This window comes from Marmota flaviventris, chromosome 1, assembly GCF_047511675.1.
Source record: "Marmota flaviventris isolate mMarFla1 chromosome 1, mMarFla1.hap1, whole genome shotgun sequence".
Taxonomy (NCBI): domain Eukaryota; kingdom Metazoa; phylum Chordata; class Mammalia; order Rodentia; family Sciuridae; genus Marmota; species Marmota flaviventris.
In genome coordinates, this window is record NC_092498.1 from 150745496 (window position 1) to 150765469 (window position 19974).

At 44.5% G+C, this 19974-nt stretch overlaps 1 protein-coding gene across 1 annotated transcript; it reads right to left on the reverse strand.

The window, feature by feature from the left end:
* Positions 1-18270: 18270 nt before the first annotated feature.
* On the reverse strand, positions 18271-19200 carry Mif (macrophage migration inhibitory factor). Its single transcript, XM_027923309.3, has 3 exons — positions 18973-19200; positions 18643-18815; positions 18271-18468 (listed from the first exon to the last, which is right to left on the reverse strand). Exons 1-3 carry the CDS (start codon positions 19078-19080, stop codon positions 18402-18404), a joined length of 348 nt encoding a protein of 115 aa, XP_027779110.1. The 5' UTR covers positions 19081-19200; the 3' UTR covers positions 18271-18401.
* Positions 19201-19974: the final 774 nt, after the last annotated feature.

Genomic DNA, 19974 nt, shown 5'->3' on the forward strand with positions numbered 1-19974 from the left:
ATCATCTCTCGTCAAGAATGGCCAAAACATTGGCCATTACAACAAGCCACTCAAACGCTTCGAGGCCTAGGAGTGGCGACTAATCCCCATAGAAGTGCAATGGTATTAGATTGGAAGGATCCTGAAGGATGTGAAGGAACTATACAGCCATATGTATTGGATCATCTTCCCGTAAATTTATGGGGACGAGATGTCCTAGATCAATTAGGTTTGACATTAACAAATAACATCAACCAAAATGCACCCACTATTATGACTAGACAAGGTTTTAGGAAAGGAAAAAGATTAGAAAAACAAGAACAAGGTATAGCAGCACCAATACAAATAGATCAAGGAACAGAAAGACATGGGTTGGATTTTCAGAAAGGGCCACTGAGACAATAAAAATTACTTGGAAATCAGAAAGACCAGTATGGGTTCCTCAGTGGCCCCTGACTAAAGAAAAGATACAAGCAGCCCATGACCTGGTCAAACAACAGTTAGCGGAAGGACATATACAACCTTCTGTATCTCCCCATAATACTCCCATTTTTGTCATCAAAAAGAAATCTGGTAAATGGAGATTATTGCAAGATTTAAGAGCCATTAATAATGAGATGGTTATTATGGGACCTGCTCAATCAGGGATTCCTCAGTTGTCTGCTTTGCCAAAAACCTGGTATGTTTTAGTTATAGATATTAAAGATTGTTTTTTTTCAATTCCAATTCATCCTGAGGATAGTCCACGTTTTGCATTTACTATCCCTGCACTGAATCATGAAGGTCCTGATCAGAGATATGAATGGAAAGTACTCCCTCAAGGGATGGCTAACAGCCCAACTATGTGTCAAATTTATGTTAACAAAGCAATCCAGCCACTTAGAAATCAAAATCCTGAACTACAAATATTTCACTATATGGATGATGTATTATTAGCACACAAAGATAAAAACACATTGCTAGAATGTTATGCCACACTTACAAACTTATTAAAAAATTATAATCTAGAGATAGCAATAGATAAAGTACAATTAAATTTTCCAATTAATTATTTAGGAGTTCTATTATCCTCAACCATGGTCCGTCCACCAAAAATTCAAATACGAGTAGATCAACTCAAATCACTTAATGACTTTCAAAAGTTATTAAGAGACATAAATTGGATAAGGCCTTATTTAGGTATACCAACAGGAGAGTTGGGACCTTTATTTGATATCCTAAAAGGTCCATCAGATCCAAATTCACCCCGAATGTTAACGCCTGAAGCAAGAAAGGCATTAAAAATCATTGAAACATATATGGAAAATAAGCATTTGGATAGAATTGATATAAGTTTGCCTTTATTATTTATTGTACTACCAACAAAAAATATTCCTACAGGAGTATTTTGGCAAGAAGGTCCATTATTATGGATACATTTATCTTATTCTCCTAACACTATTCTTACTAGGTATCCTGAGGCTGTAGGACAATTAATACTCAAAGGAATAAAAGCAGCAAAGGGAGTGTTTGGAATTTCTCCCAATAAAATTATTACTCCATATACTATGAATCAAATTGATGAGTTAGCTAATGAGTTAAATACTTGGGCAATAATCATGTGGAAATCTAATGTTTCATTTGATAACCACTTACCACCTAATCCTTTATTGTCTTTTTGGTCATTGCATCCTGTAATTTTTCCAAAAATGACAAGAAAAACACCTATCATGAATGCTCCAAATATATTCACTGATGGGTCAAATAATGGTACAGCAGCAGTAGTTACCCCTGATCAAACTTTTACATTTTTAGTACCCAAACAATCAGCTCAAAAGGTAGAGCTTAATGCAGTTTTACAAGCTTTTGTGATGTTTAAAGATTCCGTATTTAATTTATTTTCTGATAGTCAGTATGTAGTTAATGCTATAGTATCTCTTGAAGATGCTGATAGGATTTCCCCTTCTTCTACTGTTTTCTCTTTGTTTTCCACTATACAAAGTCTAATCTGGGACAGAAAAGATCCATTCTTTATAGGACATATCAGGGCACATACAGGATTGCCTGGAGCCCTTAGTTTGGGCAATGATTTAGCAGATAAAACTACACATGACATACATATTTTCTCTACACTAGAAGAAGCTATAAATTTTCATAAAAAGTTCCATGTCAATGCTAATACTTTACAAAAGCGTTTTAAAATAACTAAGGAACAAGCTAGACAAATAATAAAACAATGTCAAAATTGTGTGACCTTTTTACCACAAGTTAATCTTGGAGTCAATCCTAGAGGATTGATACCTAACCATATTTGGCAGATGGATGTCACACACTTGCCAGAATTTGGAAAATTAAAATATTTGCATGTTACAGTTGATACTTCTGGATTTTTGATGGGCTCCCTTCATGCCGGAGAAAAAACTAAAGATGTTATAGCTCATTGCTTACAAAATTTTGCCACTGTGGGTGTTCCAAAACAGTTAAAAACAGATAATGCCCCTGGTTATACTTCTACCTCTTTTAAACAATTTTGCTCAACATTTGGCATTACTCATATAACAGGAATTCCATACAATCCACAGGGACAAGGCATAGTTGAAAGAGCTCATCAAACTATTAAAATGTACTTATTAAAACAAAAAGAAGGAATTGGGAAGGGGTATATATTCCCCAAAGATAAACTTAAAATAACCCTTTTTACTCTAAACTTTTTAAATTTGGATTCATCAGGACTTAGTGCTGCGGAAAGGCATATGTGTCCAAAAAATGTACATAAGCCCAAGGTACTTTGGAAGGATATTCTAACAGGACAATGGAAATGTCCTGACCCAGTAATTGTCTGGAGTCGGGGGTCTGTTTGTGTGTTTCCACAGGGAGAACAGCAGCCGATTTGGATTCCAGAGAGATTAACCAAGGTCCTGACCCAGTGATTGTCTGGAGTCGGGGGTCTGTTTATGTGTTTCCACAGGGAGAACAGCAGCCAATTTGGATTCCAGAAAGATTAACTAAAGCGATTTCTACAGACCAAAAAGAAGATGATTTGGCTCAAATCCATAACAACTGATATCCAAAACTCCAGTTTGGCTATTCTTACATCTGCAACAGAACCAGGATGCTTTTTTCAATATCTATTTTATTATTGCCCTTTGCCATATCATGAAGTTCTATTTTGTTTTTTGAGCTCATACAGACCTAGGTTAATGTTTTGCTGATCAGTTCTATTTTTTGACTATAGAGTTTTTAAACATTGCAATGGAGATTTCACCTGTAAAAGTTATAAGGCCTTTACTATAATGTTATGTGTTGTATGTATTACATTACGTGTGCACACTTGTGTTTTGTGTTATATGTTTGAATGTATGTATGTCCATATATCATATATGATGAGCGCTCATGATAAAATGGATCCAAATTTTTTTTCTCGTGATTTATATGGTTTAATTTAAATTGGGTAAACAACTGTTGAGGATTGTTTTAATATGTAAACAAAAAAGAAGGTTAACAGATCTGTTTGTTTACTTTCACCTTTCCTTTTCATTATATTTAATAATTCTCTTAAAGATAATGTAAATTGTTAAGAAAATTGTTTTCTTTTAGTGCCTTCTGTAATGTTACATAATTTTTTCTTTAGCCATTATTGCCAGAATTCCTATCTTCATCCCAGTGCTGGTGAAGTCAAAGATAAAACCAATCTACAGCTTCTACAATAGCCATCACTGAACTGCTTGCAGAACTTGCCTGGACACATTGTGAGCTCACCTGTATGCATTGTGAACTATCTGTTGGTGCAGCGACTTGTGGTAGTGTTGGGGTATTTTTGCTGATGATGTCACCAGTGGTACAATTTTTCAAAGGAGCCCTCAATTGGCTTAATGTCATGGCATTTTGCATCCTCCTCTACTAGTGATGGTCTAAAATTTGGGGGCCAACAGAGGTGAGGCAAAGAACCTCACCCCCCCACTGGTGCAAAGGCCTATCCACAAGTATAGCTGTATGCTGGACCGGTAGTCAGTGACGGGTATGATCCAATTGCAGTGGTACCAACCTAAGACAGGAGGCTGACGCCTAGAGGTCAGTTCATCCGATGACGAGTAAGGACCATATGTTGAATTGGACTGCCTAACAGGCACGGTCCCTAAGCCACATGCTTGTTGTTTAAACAGAGAGGGGGAGATGTTGAGAGCCACAGCCGAAGGGGCCCCAGCAAACTTCCAGCTGCCAGCAATCCAGCTGCCGGCTGATGATTGGCTCACAGCGGCCCCAGCAACATCTAGCTGATTGGCTCCTCGGCCCCAGCAACATCTAGCTGATTGGCTCCTCTGCGGTGATGCTCATTGGACTGTTTCCCTGCCCTTTCAGACCACGGAGCTGCTCATTGGGGGACTTTTTGGCTCTGCCCACGTGACCCAGCCAATCGGCCTCAAGAGCAGGAGGATTATGGGAGGTGAAAAGAAGCTTGTGGGGGGAGAGACAGGCTTGTGGAAAGCCGGTGGTGGCAGTTGAGGCTCTGAGGATTTTTCCTGAGAGGCTGTTTTGTTTGGCGTGTTTGGTTCTAAAAATAAAGTTAGTTTCTTTTGACAAGTGGCTTCTGATTGTGCCCAGCCAGACTGCGGCACTCTTCATAGCTGGTCTCTTTTTCTCATTTCCCACCGCTCACAAGAGTAAGGCTGGCATGTTTTTTCAAACCATTCCAGTTCTTTCTGGATCTTTAGAGCAAACTGGACCAGACAGCTCCTGACACAAGCTATTTATATGGCCTCTACTAGTTTTGGAGTGTGCGTTGACTTCATTGGATTGTTTATCTCAACTCAAGAAAATAGCATATTCTCTGAAGGGCCCCGATTCCTTTTAATGCCATTGTTCATTAACAAACTATTGCTCTTCTGAGGGTGAAGCCACAGCTTTATCTGTCTTCCAATTCAGGGTCAGAATTTATGAAAAAAAAAATCTACAGCACAGCTGTGTCACACACAGGGTACCAAATCTGAAAGCCTGGGGATGTGCTTTGTGGGTTCAGGAGGGACTCCCTCCATAGCCCCTGTTCTAGTAGGAGGCAACAGCTCATTCTTCACTACCTCCCTATGGGTGACATAAGATTCAGACCCCAGTGTGCTCCAGTTTCTTGCTGCCTTTGCCATTGAAAGTACTGACATCAGACTTGACTGATAACACAGGAAAGGCCTCAGGTTTTCTCAATTTTCCAGGCCTTCTATAGTCTCTGCTACCTGTTTGGGTCAAGGTGCACCCAGGGGCTCACACAGATCACCAGACCTCAGCATATGGGCTGAACTTCCAAAGTCACACTCCCACGTGGACCCTGCTTATACTAGCAGGGTGGAACCTCCTTCCAGGGCCATTAGTTAAAAGCCAGCCGCATGGCATCAAAGCACTGTAGGGAATCAAGGTCAGAAGCCAGTATGGTCCCCATGAAGGCCCTGTGCATATGCATACAGGGGGCAATCCCCAAAGCTTCAGACTTGTGTGGACTCAAAGCTCAAAGCCAGTGTTCAAGATATTGAGTTTGAAGAGACTTAAATAAAAATACTCCTTTCTTCCCATTTCAACTCTCACAAGAGTGCAGAAGTGGGGAGTAGGTTTTTCCAGGGGTGGAAGCACTTCATGGGAAAAAGGAGGAGATGAGAAAGAAAAAAAAATCCCCCCAAATCCAACAGGAACACTACAATGGGAAACTCAAGGAGGCTGGGGGTAGGTGGGGGAGAAGGTAGGGAAGAGAGGATAGCCTTCTACATGGGCCAGAGTTGGGCAGGGTCCTAGAGGGATGGGGTGGTGGACAGTACCTTGTGTGGGGGATGGTACTCAAAGGACAGCCTGTGATGTTTTTCCCTTGGCTTTGTTGATGTGTGTCTTTTATATCATGAAGTATAACATACACACAGGAAAATACATAACAGTTTAACAAATACAAAACAGACATTTGTAAGAACAGCAAACCCCACCACCCAAACTTCCATGTGACAACCTCCATCACAGCCAGGGCTACTGTCCTGTCCAGACTGTGAGGGGAAATTGTTTCCTGACTTTGGACAGCTTTTACTACCTCTAAACAATGTAGTTTGGGGTTCTCTGTTTTCAAACATGAAATAAATGGGATCATATAATCTGTATCTTGTGGCTTTTGCTTTATATTATGTCTGTGAGATTTATCCACCCTGTAGCTTGTTACTTTGACTGATATATAGTACCCATGAATGCCAGGATTTATTTATCCATCCCATTCTTGAATATCTGGGTCATTTCTGGAAATAAGTTTCTCTAGAATTTATATACCTATAAGTGGAATTGTGGGCATTAATCATAGCCAACATGATAGGTGGTTGTGGTATTTTGTAGTGGGTTTCCATTGCATGTCCCTGATCTCTACTGAAGTTGAAAACATTTCCATTTGGATATTCTGTTTTGTGAAGTGCCTTCTAAAGTCCTTTGCTCATTTTTTATGAAGTTGCTATGTTGATAAGCTTCCAGTTTCTGTGAAAAAATACCTGAGATAATCAATTTATAAGGAGGAAAGATTTATTTTGGTTCATGGTTTCAGAGGTTTCAGTCCATGATCAATTGGCCCTATTGCTTTGGACCTGTGGCAAGGCATACTATTATGGCAGGGAGTGTGTAGTAGAATGAAGCTGCTCATCTCATGGTGGCCAGGAAGCATAAAAAAAAAACATAAGAGTGGGTGTGGGTCCCAATTTTCTTTTCAAGGGCATGATCTCCAGTGACCTTCCTCTAGGTCCCACCTCCTAAATGTTCTATCACCTCCCAAAAATGCCATAGGCTGGTGACCAAGTCTTCAACACATGATCTTTGAGGAACATTTAAGATCCAAACCATAACATTCTGCCCCTGGCTCCCAAAGGCTCATGTCTATCACAAAATGCAAAATGCATTTAGGACATCTCCAAGAGTCTCCAAGGTGTCAATTCCAGCATTGCTTATAAGTCCTAGCTTACTCTGAAATTCAAGAAAAACTCAGCTGTGAGACCATGTGAAAAAATAAGTACTATAGGGGCTGGGGCTGTAGCTTAGTGGCAGAACCCTGCCTAGCATGTGTGAGGCACTGGGTTCAATCCTTAGTACCACATAAAATAAAAAAAATATATATATATATAGGCTGAGGTTGTGACTCAGTGGTAAAGCACTTGCCTGGCATGTGTAAGGCACTGGGTTTCACCCTCAGCACTGCATATAAATATATAAATAGATATCCATCAACAACTAATAAAATATTCTTAAAAAAATAAATAAAATAAAGTTATTCTGTTCATCTACAACTACATTTTTAAAAAAAAATACTGTAAGCATATGGTGCACAAATGACAGATGTGGGAGATGGGAAACAAACATCAGATCAGCAAGCTTTCCTTTATTTCTCAGCCAAGTCAATTGGTCACTGGAGGGCTCATTTTCTGGGTATGGAAATGGCCCCCGGGTTACAGAAGGAGTCTGAGTTTTATAGTTTACAATGAGGGTGAATTTATCAGACTGTGGGCATGCTGTTCAGACAGCCAGGTTCCTAGTTGTGCAGGTTAAAATTTTAACTCAGGAAGGAAGTTGTAAAAAGTTTGAAACTCATTGTCACTGGAAAAAGCCCACATCTCGATGTTCACTGCTTATCCTCCTTCTTCTGGAACCCATTGTTACCTAGAGATTTATGATTTGCTCTTTTCCTTCCAGGACTCATCTGCAATGGGAAAGGGTAAAAGTCCAGGGCCCAGCCTTTCAGTACCTGCCTCCTCCCTTCAGGACCCATCATGGTTGGGAAGGGGTGACTGTTTTCTTTTGGTGGAGATGCTGGGGATGAACCTGGGAAGGGATGAAAGTTTGCTTTTTCCCTTGGGTTCCATTGTTATTGGGAGAGGTTTAATGTTTGGCTAATTTCCCTCACTCCTGCCAAGCCACAGAGTCCCTCCATTTTTCCTGGAGGCTGTCTTGTAGGAATGTTGTTTTCCATAACCCTTCAAATCTTCCACGTACAGTGGTGGGACAGGTACACAGTAAGTGTTCCCATTCCAAAGGGGAGTAATGGAGGCATAGAAAAGGAGGATGAGATAAAAGCAAGACCAAAATTCAGCAAGGGTTAACAATAAATCCTTTAGCTCTGTGTCTAGCATATAGGGCACATCGTGTCGGGATGTGGGCTTCCAAGGACTTTATGACCTTCCAGGCTGGAGCCCAAATGGCCTCTTTTGGGGGCTGGCTCTGCTTGCTACCTGTGGCTTTTCTTGGCAGATATTCCACGTTCCTGACATCTCTAACTTCCTGGAGTCTCCAATGCAGATTTGTATCACTCTAGTACCTTCACACATTACCTTCTCAGGGCCTGCTTGCAGGAACTCTGAACCCGCCATACTCTGCCTGGCCTCTCAGGTTTTCCTCTGAAGTCTTGGTGGAAGTGTCTATGCCACAACTCTTGCATTCTGTGTGCCTGCAAAACCAGTATCATGTGGATGACACCAAGACCTGCTTACTGTGAGCAGTAGTCAGGCCCACTTGGATCATGGCTACAAGAGTTTCTGAGTATCTGAATGGGTAAACATAGGGAAATGAATCTCTCTGGAAATAATTCCATTTGTCCTGTGTACAGGGAAGGCATCTGTGGCTCTCAAACAAAATTCTGTAAGCCTGGCCAAACTGCAAGTTTTCAAAACTTTCTGTTCTGTTTTGCTTCTGATTCTCACTGTAAATCTAGTTAAAAGCAGCCAGCAATATCCATGCCACTTTCTGAATGCTGTGCCACCTTGAAATTTCCTCCACTAGATAATGTAGTCCATTGCCTTTAAATTAAACTTCACACAAAGTCTCAGAAGTGCACAAAATGTAAACAAGTTCTTTCCCAGAATGTAAAATGAATGACCTTTAGTACAACTTTCAGTGGAGCTGCATTTTCACACACACACACACACAAAACCCACACACACACACACACACACACACACACACACACACGGAAAAAAAAAACAAAAAACATCAGCAGAGACTTCACTGTCATATTCCTATCAGTATTCTCATTTTTTGAAATCCCACCAGAATTGGCCATTAAACTGTGCTTGTAGGTAGCATGTTAGGTCTTTTTCCAGCCTACTTCTGTAAAGTTTTTCAAATTCTTTCCACAAACCAATTCCAGTGACTTCTGAATCACATTATCAGGTATAGTTATAGCAACAGCCCCACTCCTGGTACCAATTTTCTGTGTTATTTAGCTTTCCGTCCTTGTGACAAAATACCTGAGATAATTATTATTAACTCATAAGGAGTAAATATTTGTTTTGGCTTATAGTTTCAGAGGTTTCAATCCATGATCAATTGGCTCCATTGTTTCAGGTCTATGGCAAGGCCCAGACATCATGGTGGGGAGTGCTAGGTGAAGCAAAACTGCTCACCTCATGGCAGCCAAGAAGCAGAAGAGAGGAAGGAGCAGGGGTCCTAATATCCCTTTGAAGTGCACATCTCCAATGTCCTTCCTCTGTGCTCTACCACCTAAATGTTCTGCCACCCCCCAGTAACAATACAGGCTGGTGACCAAACCCTAAACATATGGTCTTTGAGGGACATTTAAGATCCAAACCACAAAAGTTGTCTAGTAACAACTCATTGGAGTTTTTATGTTTTTTAGGAGTTTTTGGTCAGTAATATGAGTTGCAAAAACTATAGCTCATTTTTTTCATTCTTATATAAGGCCAAACATGTTCTTCTTTTTCTTAATAATATGTGCTAATTATATCTTATCTAAGAAATCATTAAGCTGATATTTTCTTGTTTTATCTTTTAAGATTTTTATGGTCTTTTCTTTATGGCTTTAATCCACATAAAACTAATTTTTGTGTAGGGGGAAACAGGAATCCAGTTTGATCTCTCTTCCCTTTTAGCCAGCTGCCTTGTCCCGCAGTTGAATAATGCTTCCTTCCATATGGATTTTAATGTCACTCCAAACATTTATTATGTCCATATGTGTGAGGGTAGTTATATATCTGGAATGTTCTTTCCATTGGTCTATTTTCCACCTATGTGCTAATTCTACTTTGCCTCAATTCTGTAGTTTATAAATATATCTTGACAATGAGAAAGCAAGTCCTCACACCTTGTCTTCCTTAAGAAAATGTTTGGGGGAGCTGGGGTTGTGACTCAGTGGCAGAGCACTTGTCTAGCACATGTGAGGCCCTGGGTTTGATCCTTAGCACTGCATACTAAAAATAAGCAAATAAAGGCATGTTATCCATCTACAACTACAAAAAAAATTTTTTTTAAGGAAATGTTTTGGTTCTTCCTCATATAAATGTTAGAATTGAGTTGTCAAATTCCACCAAAAATCTTTTGGAATTTCTATTAGGACAGTGTTGAATCTTAAATGAGAGTGAAGAGAGTTGTCACAATTGCAATATTGCCTCTAATCCACTGGCGTGTGGTTGGTCTCTTATTTAGTTCTTTGGTCACCTTCAGGATGTCAGTTTTTTCTGCAGTTTTGTACATCTTAGATACTTATTCCTACAGCCTATTTTCTATTGTTTGTTTTTTATTGCCTGTTTTCCTTCCTTCCTCATATTTTCTCTTCTTTGTATTAATGAAGTGATATTCTTTAATGGTATCTGTAAAGTCATATTTTATTCTGAGAAATGTTTGTTTCTGAATCAACACTCAATGCATATGTATTTTAAATATACTTTGTCTTTCTTGTCTGGTATACAGGTTATTGTAGTTCTTCTACATACACATAAAATGCTAAATTTATGTAAGTTCCACACCCTTCATGTCCTCTAGCTTTTTTTTTTTTTTAATTTTCCCACGGTCACCAGCACCTTAATGTCAACACAGAGAGATGGTCCTTCTTAATACTTTGATATGACAATAGAAGGATTCTAAAGGTAGCATCTCCTCCTTGGCTATTTTTGTTTGTTTTGTATTGACAGGCAGCAATTCACCCCATCAGATCATGAGGGATCCGTTCTTGGAAATAGCTTCTGTCCCAACCCTTTCTTAGCATATAGTTCTCATTCATACTTTACAGTTAGAAGAGAAGTTCTGTGGATGGGTGGTGGTCAAAGGCTGAGTTACTCACCTCTTTTTATACAGTATTAGTGCCTTGTTGGTTTCTTCTTATGAAAACAAATCCTGGAGGGCCAGGGTTGTTACAGTCTGCATGAAGAGGGTAGAAGGAAAACTTCTACTCCTGTCTCCTCTTGCTTTTCCTCTTTGGTTCAGCTCCCACACAGCCAGACACTCAAAAGCAACATCACCTGGATACTATCAGTCCCATCTTGTGGGCTGGAAAATTTATTCCTATTCTCCAAAACTGTGTGCCCATTGGAAGGGGTCTGCTTCTGTCACTGAAATTAATGGGTCCACCTTTTGGTGGAAATCAAATCAGAACAGAACACAAATAAGGAGACCATGGAGAATCATTTCCAAAGCCGGTCTCCCTTAACTAGGACAAGCTGCAGATTATTGGGGCAGGAAATGCATTTTCAAGAGAGGAAAATCATCACACACATAGGCAGTGATGATCCTACACAGGCAACATGCTCCTTCTTACTTTTCATGTTATCAACCCTTCTGTAGGTGGAGATTTTGATATTATAATGAAATAAAGTTTGCCTCTCAGTCACTGGCACATGCTCCTTAGGGTAGCTTGTGGAATATTATTCTAAAAAACAACTTCTAGATTTGTTAGAAAAACAATTTTATTTTGAGACTCTGGGTACTAAATGGGACAGTCTACCTCCTGCTTTCTCTGGCTACTCCTCCCCTTCCTGCCCTTTTCCCTCCAGATCCAACTTTAGAGTTCATCTGCATTTCCACCCACATTGGAAGAATAGTCAAAAGGAATGAAATTTCAAGTCTCTTTTCACTTCTCTCTGAACAACAAGGTAATGTGTTGAATGTATAATCAAGCATGTTACCCTCTAAGCTATAGTGGGATGGGGAGGCAGGGGTGTGGAGAGGAGCCTCACTACCTTCAGAGAGAAGGATTCTCCTGGAGAAATACTGTGAGGCTCTGACAGAATTCAACCTGAGTTTCTTCTGGGTGGAAGTCCTGATTTCAACTTACTTTTTTGGCTGGCCAGGTTTAACATCCAGAAGGTTCAAGACACCTTAAACCAGCTTTGAGGATGGTGGCACAGCTGCTAAACTGAGAGAACAGACTCCTCCTCATAGAGTAGGTCTCCTTTCACAAGCCAAGCAGAAAACTTAGGAATGTGTCAGTTACTTTTATGTTGCTGATGGCCTTAGTGTGTTAAGGAACTGCTTCATCTTCACCATACAAGAGACATCTTGAGTCCCCCATGCCCTTGTGGGCTGACTGGCCAACACAGTTGGCAAAGTCTCTTTAGGAGAACAGGTTCAGAACATAGCAGGTGGGGAGGCAGCCAGTGGGAGGCACTAAGGGTATTAAGGGGCAGTAAAAGGAGAGGGCTCAGCATGAAATCAGAATGAGCCCTAGGAAGATGTCCAGTGTGGCATCAAGGGACTGGGGCATCCTGCAAGCAAGCTCCACCTGTTACTAATGACACGAGGATGGTCTAATCAGGGAAGCAGAACATAGAGATCAGAAGTAGGCCCAGAAACGAAAGGAGATTTAATTTGGGATAAAATTAGGGTTTTATCTCTGGGGTAAAATGACTGATTTAGCAGATGACAATGGTGGATGTGTAGCACCTACAATAAGTGTTGGAACTATATCTCCTACCTGACACAAGGGGCGGGTGTGTGGGGGGCAGTCATTTCCAACAGAATAAAAATGTAAATGTACAAACAAAATCACATTAGGTCCTAGAAGAAACAATGGAAAAGAGTTTGTTCATCAGAGTAGGAAAAGACTAATGGTGACACCAATCCTGAAGAATAGTTTAAGCATTGTGTTCAGAGCCTACCCACAAAGTTCAAAGACAGATGAAAAACTGAGGAAAACGTATAAATTCAGGGCCAAGGGCCAATTCCTTCAATATATAAAGAGCTTAGAGCCAAAAAACAATCCAATGGTAACACAGGCTTGAGGATTTATTTGAGAAGTCAAAGGGAATGATAATGGGTCACCATATGAAAAGGTACTCTACCACATAAGAGAATGGCAACTTAAAGCCTTTTGGCTTGAGAGAAAAGCATGTCCCCATCAGACAGTCAAATGACAAAACTTGGACTCCCATGCCTCTCTAAATCTAAACTACCTCTAGGAGGAAAGTCTATCCCTATTAAAACAGAAGCACCTTTGAGCAAGCAATGTACCTCTAGGAATTTACCCTACCTGAAATTCAATATGGCAGAACAAAGAGCAGAAGGCTGAAAACTGGCTTAATGTACATGAGCAGGGGTTGGTTAAATAAAATCATAACCCATCCTGCATGGAAATATTGGAAAGTCTTCAGGTATTGAGGTAGATCCTTAAGAAAAAAGAGCAAGGTACAGAACACGTATAGAACATGCTACCATTGAGAAAAGCTGGGACTGGGGATGATGTTATACATATATGCTTGTATGTACATAAAATATCTCTGGAAGGATTTGAAGGCAGGTCACCCCATGGAGAAAGGTAGGAGGACAGAACCTTCTCTCTGGAGCATGTTTTGAATTTGTGTTATATGAATATGTTGCCTATTAACATGAGAAGAGAAGATAATTACATATAAAAGAACCAAGTTACCAGGGGACAGGGAGGAATAAGACCTCATTGGTAGCTTTTTGATTTTGAGCCCTATCTGGCTGTTTTGGGGATGAGACTATAAGTCCCAGACTCCATGGTCACCAGATAAGGACAGAGGCTCCCAGGACTGAAGGGACAAAGCCAATTTCTATCTCTTTTACACAGGATTAAACGCAGAGATAAAGTGGACTCACTTTATCACCTCACTCACCAGGAGGAGAAATCTAAGCAACTGATGGGTGGGTTTGCGTGTGTCCCGACCCTGGTCCCAGAATTCACACAGGGAAATTTGGAGGGTTGGGACCTGACTTTGCCACTGTTTCCTGGGGAATGGGACTGGATGGCAAGAGAGGGCTTTACTGAAACAGTCTTGTGGGGCCTATGCTTAGCTTCCCAGTAGGGTAAGGATAAGGAAACTATCAGGACCCTAGAAACTCTGGAAAATTCCTAAGCTCCTGGGATCAATAGACCTTTCCCAGACAACTGAAATTGCTTTGATCTAAAGGGTCAGCTCTATTTTTACCTACTGTTTAGAGGCGATGGAGTAGCCCCAACCACCAGATCTGTCCTCCAGTTCCTGAGAGTTGGTGAATCCTCCAGTGTGGGGCTGGTAGAGGTGAGGATCTGCAGTGAACACATTCTCACAGAGGCCCTTATGCCCCTCTGGGCCTCCACCCTGCCCTGCACTAGCCTCCTTGAATTTTCCTGCTCCATAAGGAGTCAAAAATACCTATCATATCCCTCACTGTGTCTGTTCCCACCTGCCTGCTCACTGCTATCAAGGGTAGCACATCAGGAAAAAATAGGGCCTTCAGAGGAAAGGGTGAATGAGGGATTTCACAATTTATCAAGACCTGAGTACAGGCCCATACTACTTAATTTCTCCTCCTCTCCCATGTTCCCAGATTAGTGATGCTTCTGGGGTGTGAGATGTCCCTGTCATGCCTTCATGGTTGAATGAAATGTAGAAAGGACATCTGGTGAATTCCTTCATTTCACAGATGGGGAAAACTGAGGCCCGGAGAGGGAACAGAGCAGGAACTTGATCCTGACCTCACAGAGATCAGACTCCTAGAGGGAGTTGGCTGGGGATGGATGGAAATGGGGTGGTGGCAGGGCCTGAAAAAGGGGTCTGGGAGAGGGGTGGTGAGTTTTCTGCAATGAAGGCCTACTTGGTGGAGGTGTGCAGGATGGGATGCCTAAGGGAGAGTCTACATTGTTGGATTCTCCATAATGGACAAGCCTCAAGAGTCCCCTGGGGTCAGCAGCCCAGAGATCACAGAGCTGGGTGCTGCCCCTCTGGAAGTTCACGGGTTGCTGGAGATAGAAACTCCAGCTAACAGGGCCTAGGCTGAAGCAAAGGAATTTGTGAGTGTTCTCCAAAACCAGAAAGACATGCATGGGGTGGGCCTGGGCAACTTCAGGGGCTCACACAGGCAGATGGGTAACAGGCATTCCATGCAGAATGAATAGCACCCACAAAACCAGACTTTAGGCTTGCCAGAGTGGGCCACTGGTAGCAAGTAGTAGCCATGAGGATAGTCTGGGGTCATCCTGTAGGTAAGGGGTCTTCATCAGATGACATGGCAGCACTGGAGAAACGATGGGGGAAAAGATGGCCCCACCCACATCTATGCAAACTCAAGGTTTGAAGTGTCATTGGAAATCAATGTTTTTTAAGACTGACCCACAGGCCTTGGGCAGTTATTGGGGTTTGAGGAAGGGATCCAGTCATCTAGTGGGCTGTGGAGTTCATGCTTTGGAGAAAGTGTGGCTGGCAGGGGGTGGGGAACTCAGGGGAGGCCTAAGTATGGCTTGAGGGTGGGATGTAGTAGCTGCCTTCCCCAGCACACAGGACCAGTTATTAGTAAGATAAATTAGGAATATGGTGGGTAGGAATGAAAATGCAGGTCCCTGGCCCCTTTTCCTTGCATTCCAAGGAACTACCACCTTGTGTATCCCTCAGCCAGCTTTAGAACCTCAAAATTCACCCATTTATGGAGTGAAAAGAGCCCTAGCCCTACCACTCCCACTTAGTAGGTAAGTGTCCAGCTGGCCCTGCCTGCCTCCTGTGCCTTCAGAGACTTCCAACTTTAACTGAGGAAACCCACCCCTACCCTTAATTCACGTGAGGCCCTGAAGCAAAAAGAGGCAGCCAGCCTAGCAGCAGCATATCCAGGGGACCCGGGGTCAGTGTCCTCATCTGTGAAATGAGGGAGTTGGACTAGAGCTAGTGGAGTACTGAGTCCCTGCTCTCTATGGTGCAGGCTCTGAGTATCAAAGGGCGGAAGGGGAGCCCAAGCAAATAGAGCCAGTGCAGGCCATGTGGGGCAGGGCCTGAAGCAGAGAAAAAAGGTTCTGAGTTGGGAACTAAGGGGCTTGAGCAAAGCTCCCAGGCTTGAAAGGCTGAGCTGAGCTGTGAAGAAGGCCAAGGAGAGAAGGAAGCCTGCTACACAGCAGGTGCTCAGATCCAAGAGGGAGGCTCCAGCCTGCCTGCCGAGTGGGACCTTAGGCTATAGCAGGAATCATGCCAACTCTCCACCTACCCCAGCATGGAGGCAGAAATGGGCTTCACGTCCCTTTCACTGAGGACAGAATGAGACTGAGGGGTGCTGGAGCAAGGCCCTCACAGCTAGGGGTGCCATAGGTGGGGGAGCTTCCTTCCTGCTTTGGGAACCTTTATGGAAGAGGAATCTCTCCCCAAAAGTAGCAGCATCCTCACCCCAAGATGGATCACACACACTTCCAGATTCCCCTGAGCTTTGATTCTCCTTCCTGTTCCTAAACATCACCCTTCTTAACCCACTGCTCTTCCAGTCCAGGACTTGGTGGGGGTTGAGATTTCTGGGGACTGGGAGTGCATGCCCCAGGGTCAAGACTCATGAGACTAAGAGAAACACAGCAGGTTAGTCAACTGGCAAGGGCAGAAGGCACAGGCAGGCTCTGCCAAGAAGGCTGTGATGGAAGAGGAGGAGGGAGAAAAGTGTGTGCATCCATAGGAATAGTACCCACAGACTGGGTTGCCTATGGGGTTGGGGTGGTTCTTAAGTTGCCCATGACTTGATCTCTGCTTCAAGCCTGGGTTGAAGCTTCCTGCCCCACCTATTAGTGGGTGTCCACTAATGAAACACAGGTCACTGCAAGGACAGTGGGCACAGCATGGGTTGGGCCCCTGGCAACTATGCCCAGGAAGGAAGGAGCCTGTGCCCACTCAAGACCCCAGGCCTCTTGTACAGCCTCTCTGTACATGCACAGGGCAGTCCCTGTTAGTTTGTTCAAAGGCAGGCTTGCTCCTCACTCCCACAGTCAGAACTAAAGTAAGGGGCTCCTGGGCCAAGGCAGCACCCCTTCTCAATAGAGCCCCTCAGTTTTCAAAAGCAAATTCATTTAGATTTTGTAAAGTTCTAAAAAAAATCACATTCCATCTAGAATGTCCTTGTTTTGATAGAAGCTAAGGAGGTCTCAACAACCTAAGGCCAGCAGGATTCACACTTAAGCCAACACAAATTTTTCTGAGCAGGCCCCTAAGAGTGGGGTTTGTGAGCTCTTCTGTGTAAGTTGCTGTCATAGACTTGACTTCTCCCAAAGGGCAGACAGTGCAGGTAAAGTGGACAGCCCTTCTCTTTAAGGAAGACATAAGCCTGGCCCTAACTAACCAGCTCCAGCCATGTGATGAATTCCCAGTGTTAGTGGCTGGACCTATCCGGCTTGCAGAAGAGAAATTTCTACCCCCAAGACAACCAGCTAGGGAGCAGCAGCAGGACAGTCCAGCCACCTTGGAAAGGCACTCACACTGCCTGCAGTCCTACCAACACCCCCTCCCCAGAGGATTCCTCCAGGGCTAGGAGCCCCTAGTCATACTGGACCTTGACAGTGCTTTTGTTCTTAACCATGCCCTGCTGTCCTAACAGGGTGAACAGACCACTTGAAGGCTTTCCAGAGCCATCACAACCATAAAACATGAATGGTACCAATGGGCTTCCCATGCCTAGTGTTTACTCTGGGAACTGGTGTGTGTGTGTGTGTGATGTGCTTGGGCATCTGAGGGGGACAGGCAGAGATGGGCATGGCCAGGGTAATATAATGAGAATTCTGCATTCTATGCACCCCCCCCCAATACAAGTGAACCATTGTCTCAAAGTTCCAGAATAAGTAATTTTCCAGAAACTGGATTACAGGCCAGGCAGCAAATTACTCTAGGTAGGGGAAACTTTCTCTCAGCAAGTTATTGTATATCTATAAGGTAGAGGAAGTCGGGGCTAAGGAAGTCCCAGGCCCCACTGACCTGCTACCTCCCAGGCAATCAGATTTTTATCCCAACCTTTCTCCTTCCTCATCTAGGCCAACCCCAACTCACAGAACCTCATAGGGTCACCCTTGGAGAAGTTTTCTGGTGTGAACCAAAATAGCGAACCTGCCCCAGGGAGGGCAAAGCTGAAAACTGATTAGTGTTTGATTTCTAGTCTGTGGACCCAGGCAGAATGCCAACCTCTCCTCATCCCAACACTCCAAAAAGAACTGAAAAGGGACGAAGAATTTGGAGGGAAAGGATGGACAAAGGGATACCCGAACAGCATGACTGCCATCCCACCCCACCCATCCTGGCCTCCGCTCCCTTTCAATGCCTGCACGTCCTTCGCAAGTCAGGGAAGCCGAGTCAGCTCTGTGTTCTCCAAACCATTTATTTCTCCCGGTGGTGGAGCTGGCATGGGGGAGAACAGGCACAGAACACAGCGGGAGTAGGGCCCAGAACGCGGGGAGGGTCGCTGCAAGGGAATCCAGGACGCCGCCACCCTCAGGCGAACGTGGAGCCGTTCCAGCCCACATTGGCCGCATTCATGTCGTAGTAGTTGATGTAGATCCTGCAGGGAGTGGGAACCAGGCTCAGCGCGTTGCAACACCTCCAAGAGCAGGCAGGGGTGGGTGGGGGGGCAGATGGGGGTTGGGGGGCAGATGGGGGGTTGGGGAGCCGAAAGAGGTGGGGGGCCAAAGGGACTACGCGCGCCGCGCCCCTCCCCCTCCGCGCCCCCACGCACCTGTCTGGGCTGATGCGCAGACGTTCCGCCAGCAGGCCGCACAGCAACTTGCTGTAGGAGCGGTTCTGCGCGCCACCAATCTTGCCAATGCTGTGCAGGCTGCAGAGCGCGCAGGGTTCGCTGGAGCCGCTAAAGGCCATGAGCTGGTCCGGAACCACGTGCACTGCGATGTACTGAGGGAGGAAGGGCGCGGTCAGTCGGCCAAAACGATCACGCCGGACCCCAGGTGTCCACTTCGGACTCCAGACCATCATTCTCCCCTACCCGCTCCCCATCCCTGGTCCACTCAGTCCAGCGAGTACACCCTTATCTTGTCCCCTCCCGGCAAACCTGAGCCGGCTTGCCGGTGGCCTGCGCCAGCTGCTGAGTGAGCTCTGAGAGGAGCCCGTCGGGCACGGAGGCACGGGGCACGTTGGTGTTCACGACGAACATCGGCATGATGGCGGAGAGACGGTGAGACTGGAGCAGAAGCACAAGACCACACGCGGTACGGCCAAAGCCCAGGGACCTGAGCTACGTGACTGCCTCAGCTCCACCCCTGGTGCGACCGAGGCTCCGCCTCTCGTGACGCCACCACCGACTGCAGGCTCCACCCTCGCGAGGCTGAGGCTCCGTCTTTCCGGACTACGTCACCGATGGTTGAGGCTCCGCCCCGTCGCGGGGGCAGCCGAGGCGGGTCAAACCGCTTCTCCAGCAATCAATCGCGCTCCTCCAGCAGCTGCGCTCCTTTGTAGTGACTACAGAACCCTGCGCACCCGCTCTCTGCAGTTCTTCATGTGGCGCCAGAAATGTGCTTGTTCCTTCCTCGCCTCGTTTCTTAGTCCTTTCACTTAGTCACTTAAAATTTACTCCAAGGCACTGTGCCAGGAGTGGGTACGCGGAGGTTGACGGGACAGATGGTCCCTTGCCTTCCAGGGGCTCGGCCAAATAGAGGAAGCCTAGCTTATTCCTCCCACCCCCACTGAGCTCTTGTGTGTCCTGAGTCTCCTGGACCACTGTCCCCAAAGGGTGCAGTCCCGCATGTCGGTTTTGTGTGTGAGATGGGGAGGGAGCACACACCATTGCTGTGTGTGGGAGGGGGTTGCCACCTCCAAATCACCATCCAGGTATCTTCCCTGCACCCCTGCTCTTCAAGGTGGGTGAGGATGCTGGGAGGCCGCCAGGTGAAAGAAAAGGAGCAGAAAGTGAAATCCACACGAGCTCTATAAGTCAAAGATGCTCAGCTCCAGGCCTCAGGGTGCACCCCTAAACTGGGCAAACCCCAAATCCCAGGGCTCCCAGGCAACTTCACCTCCTTAAAGAAGCCCCACCCTAGTCAGATTCGGCTGGGAT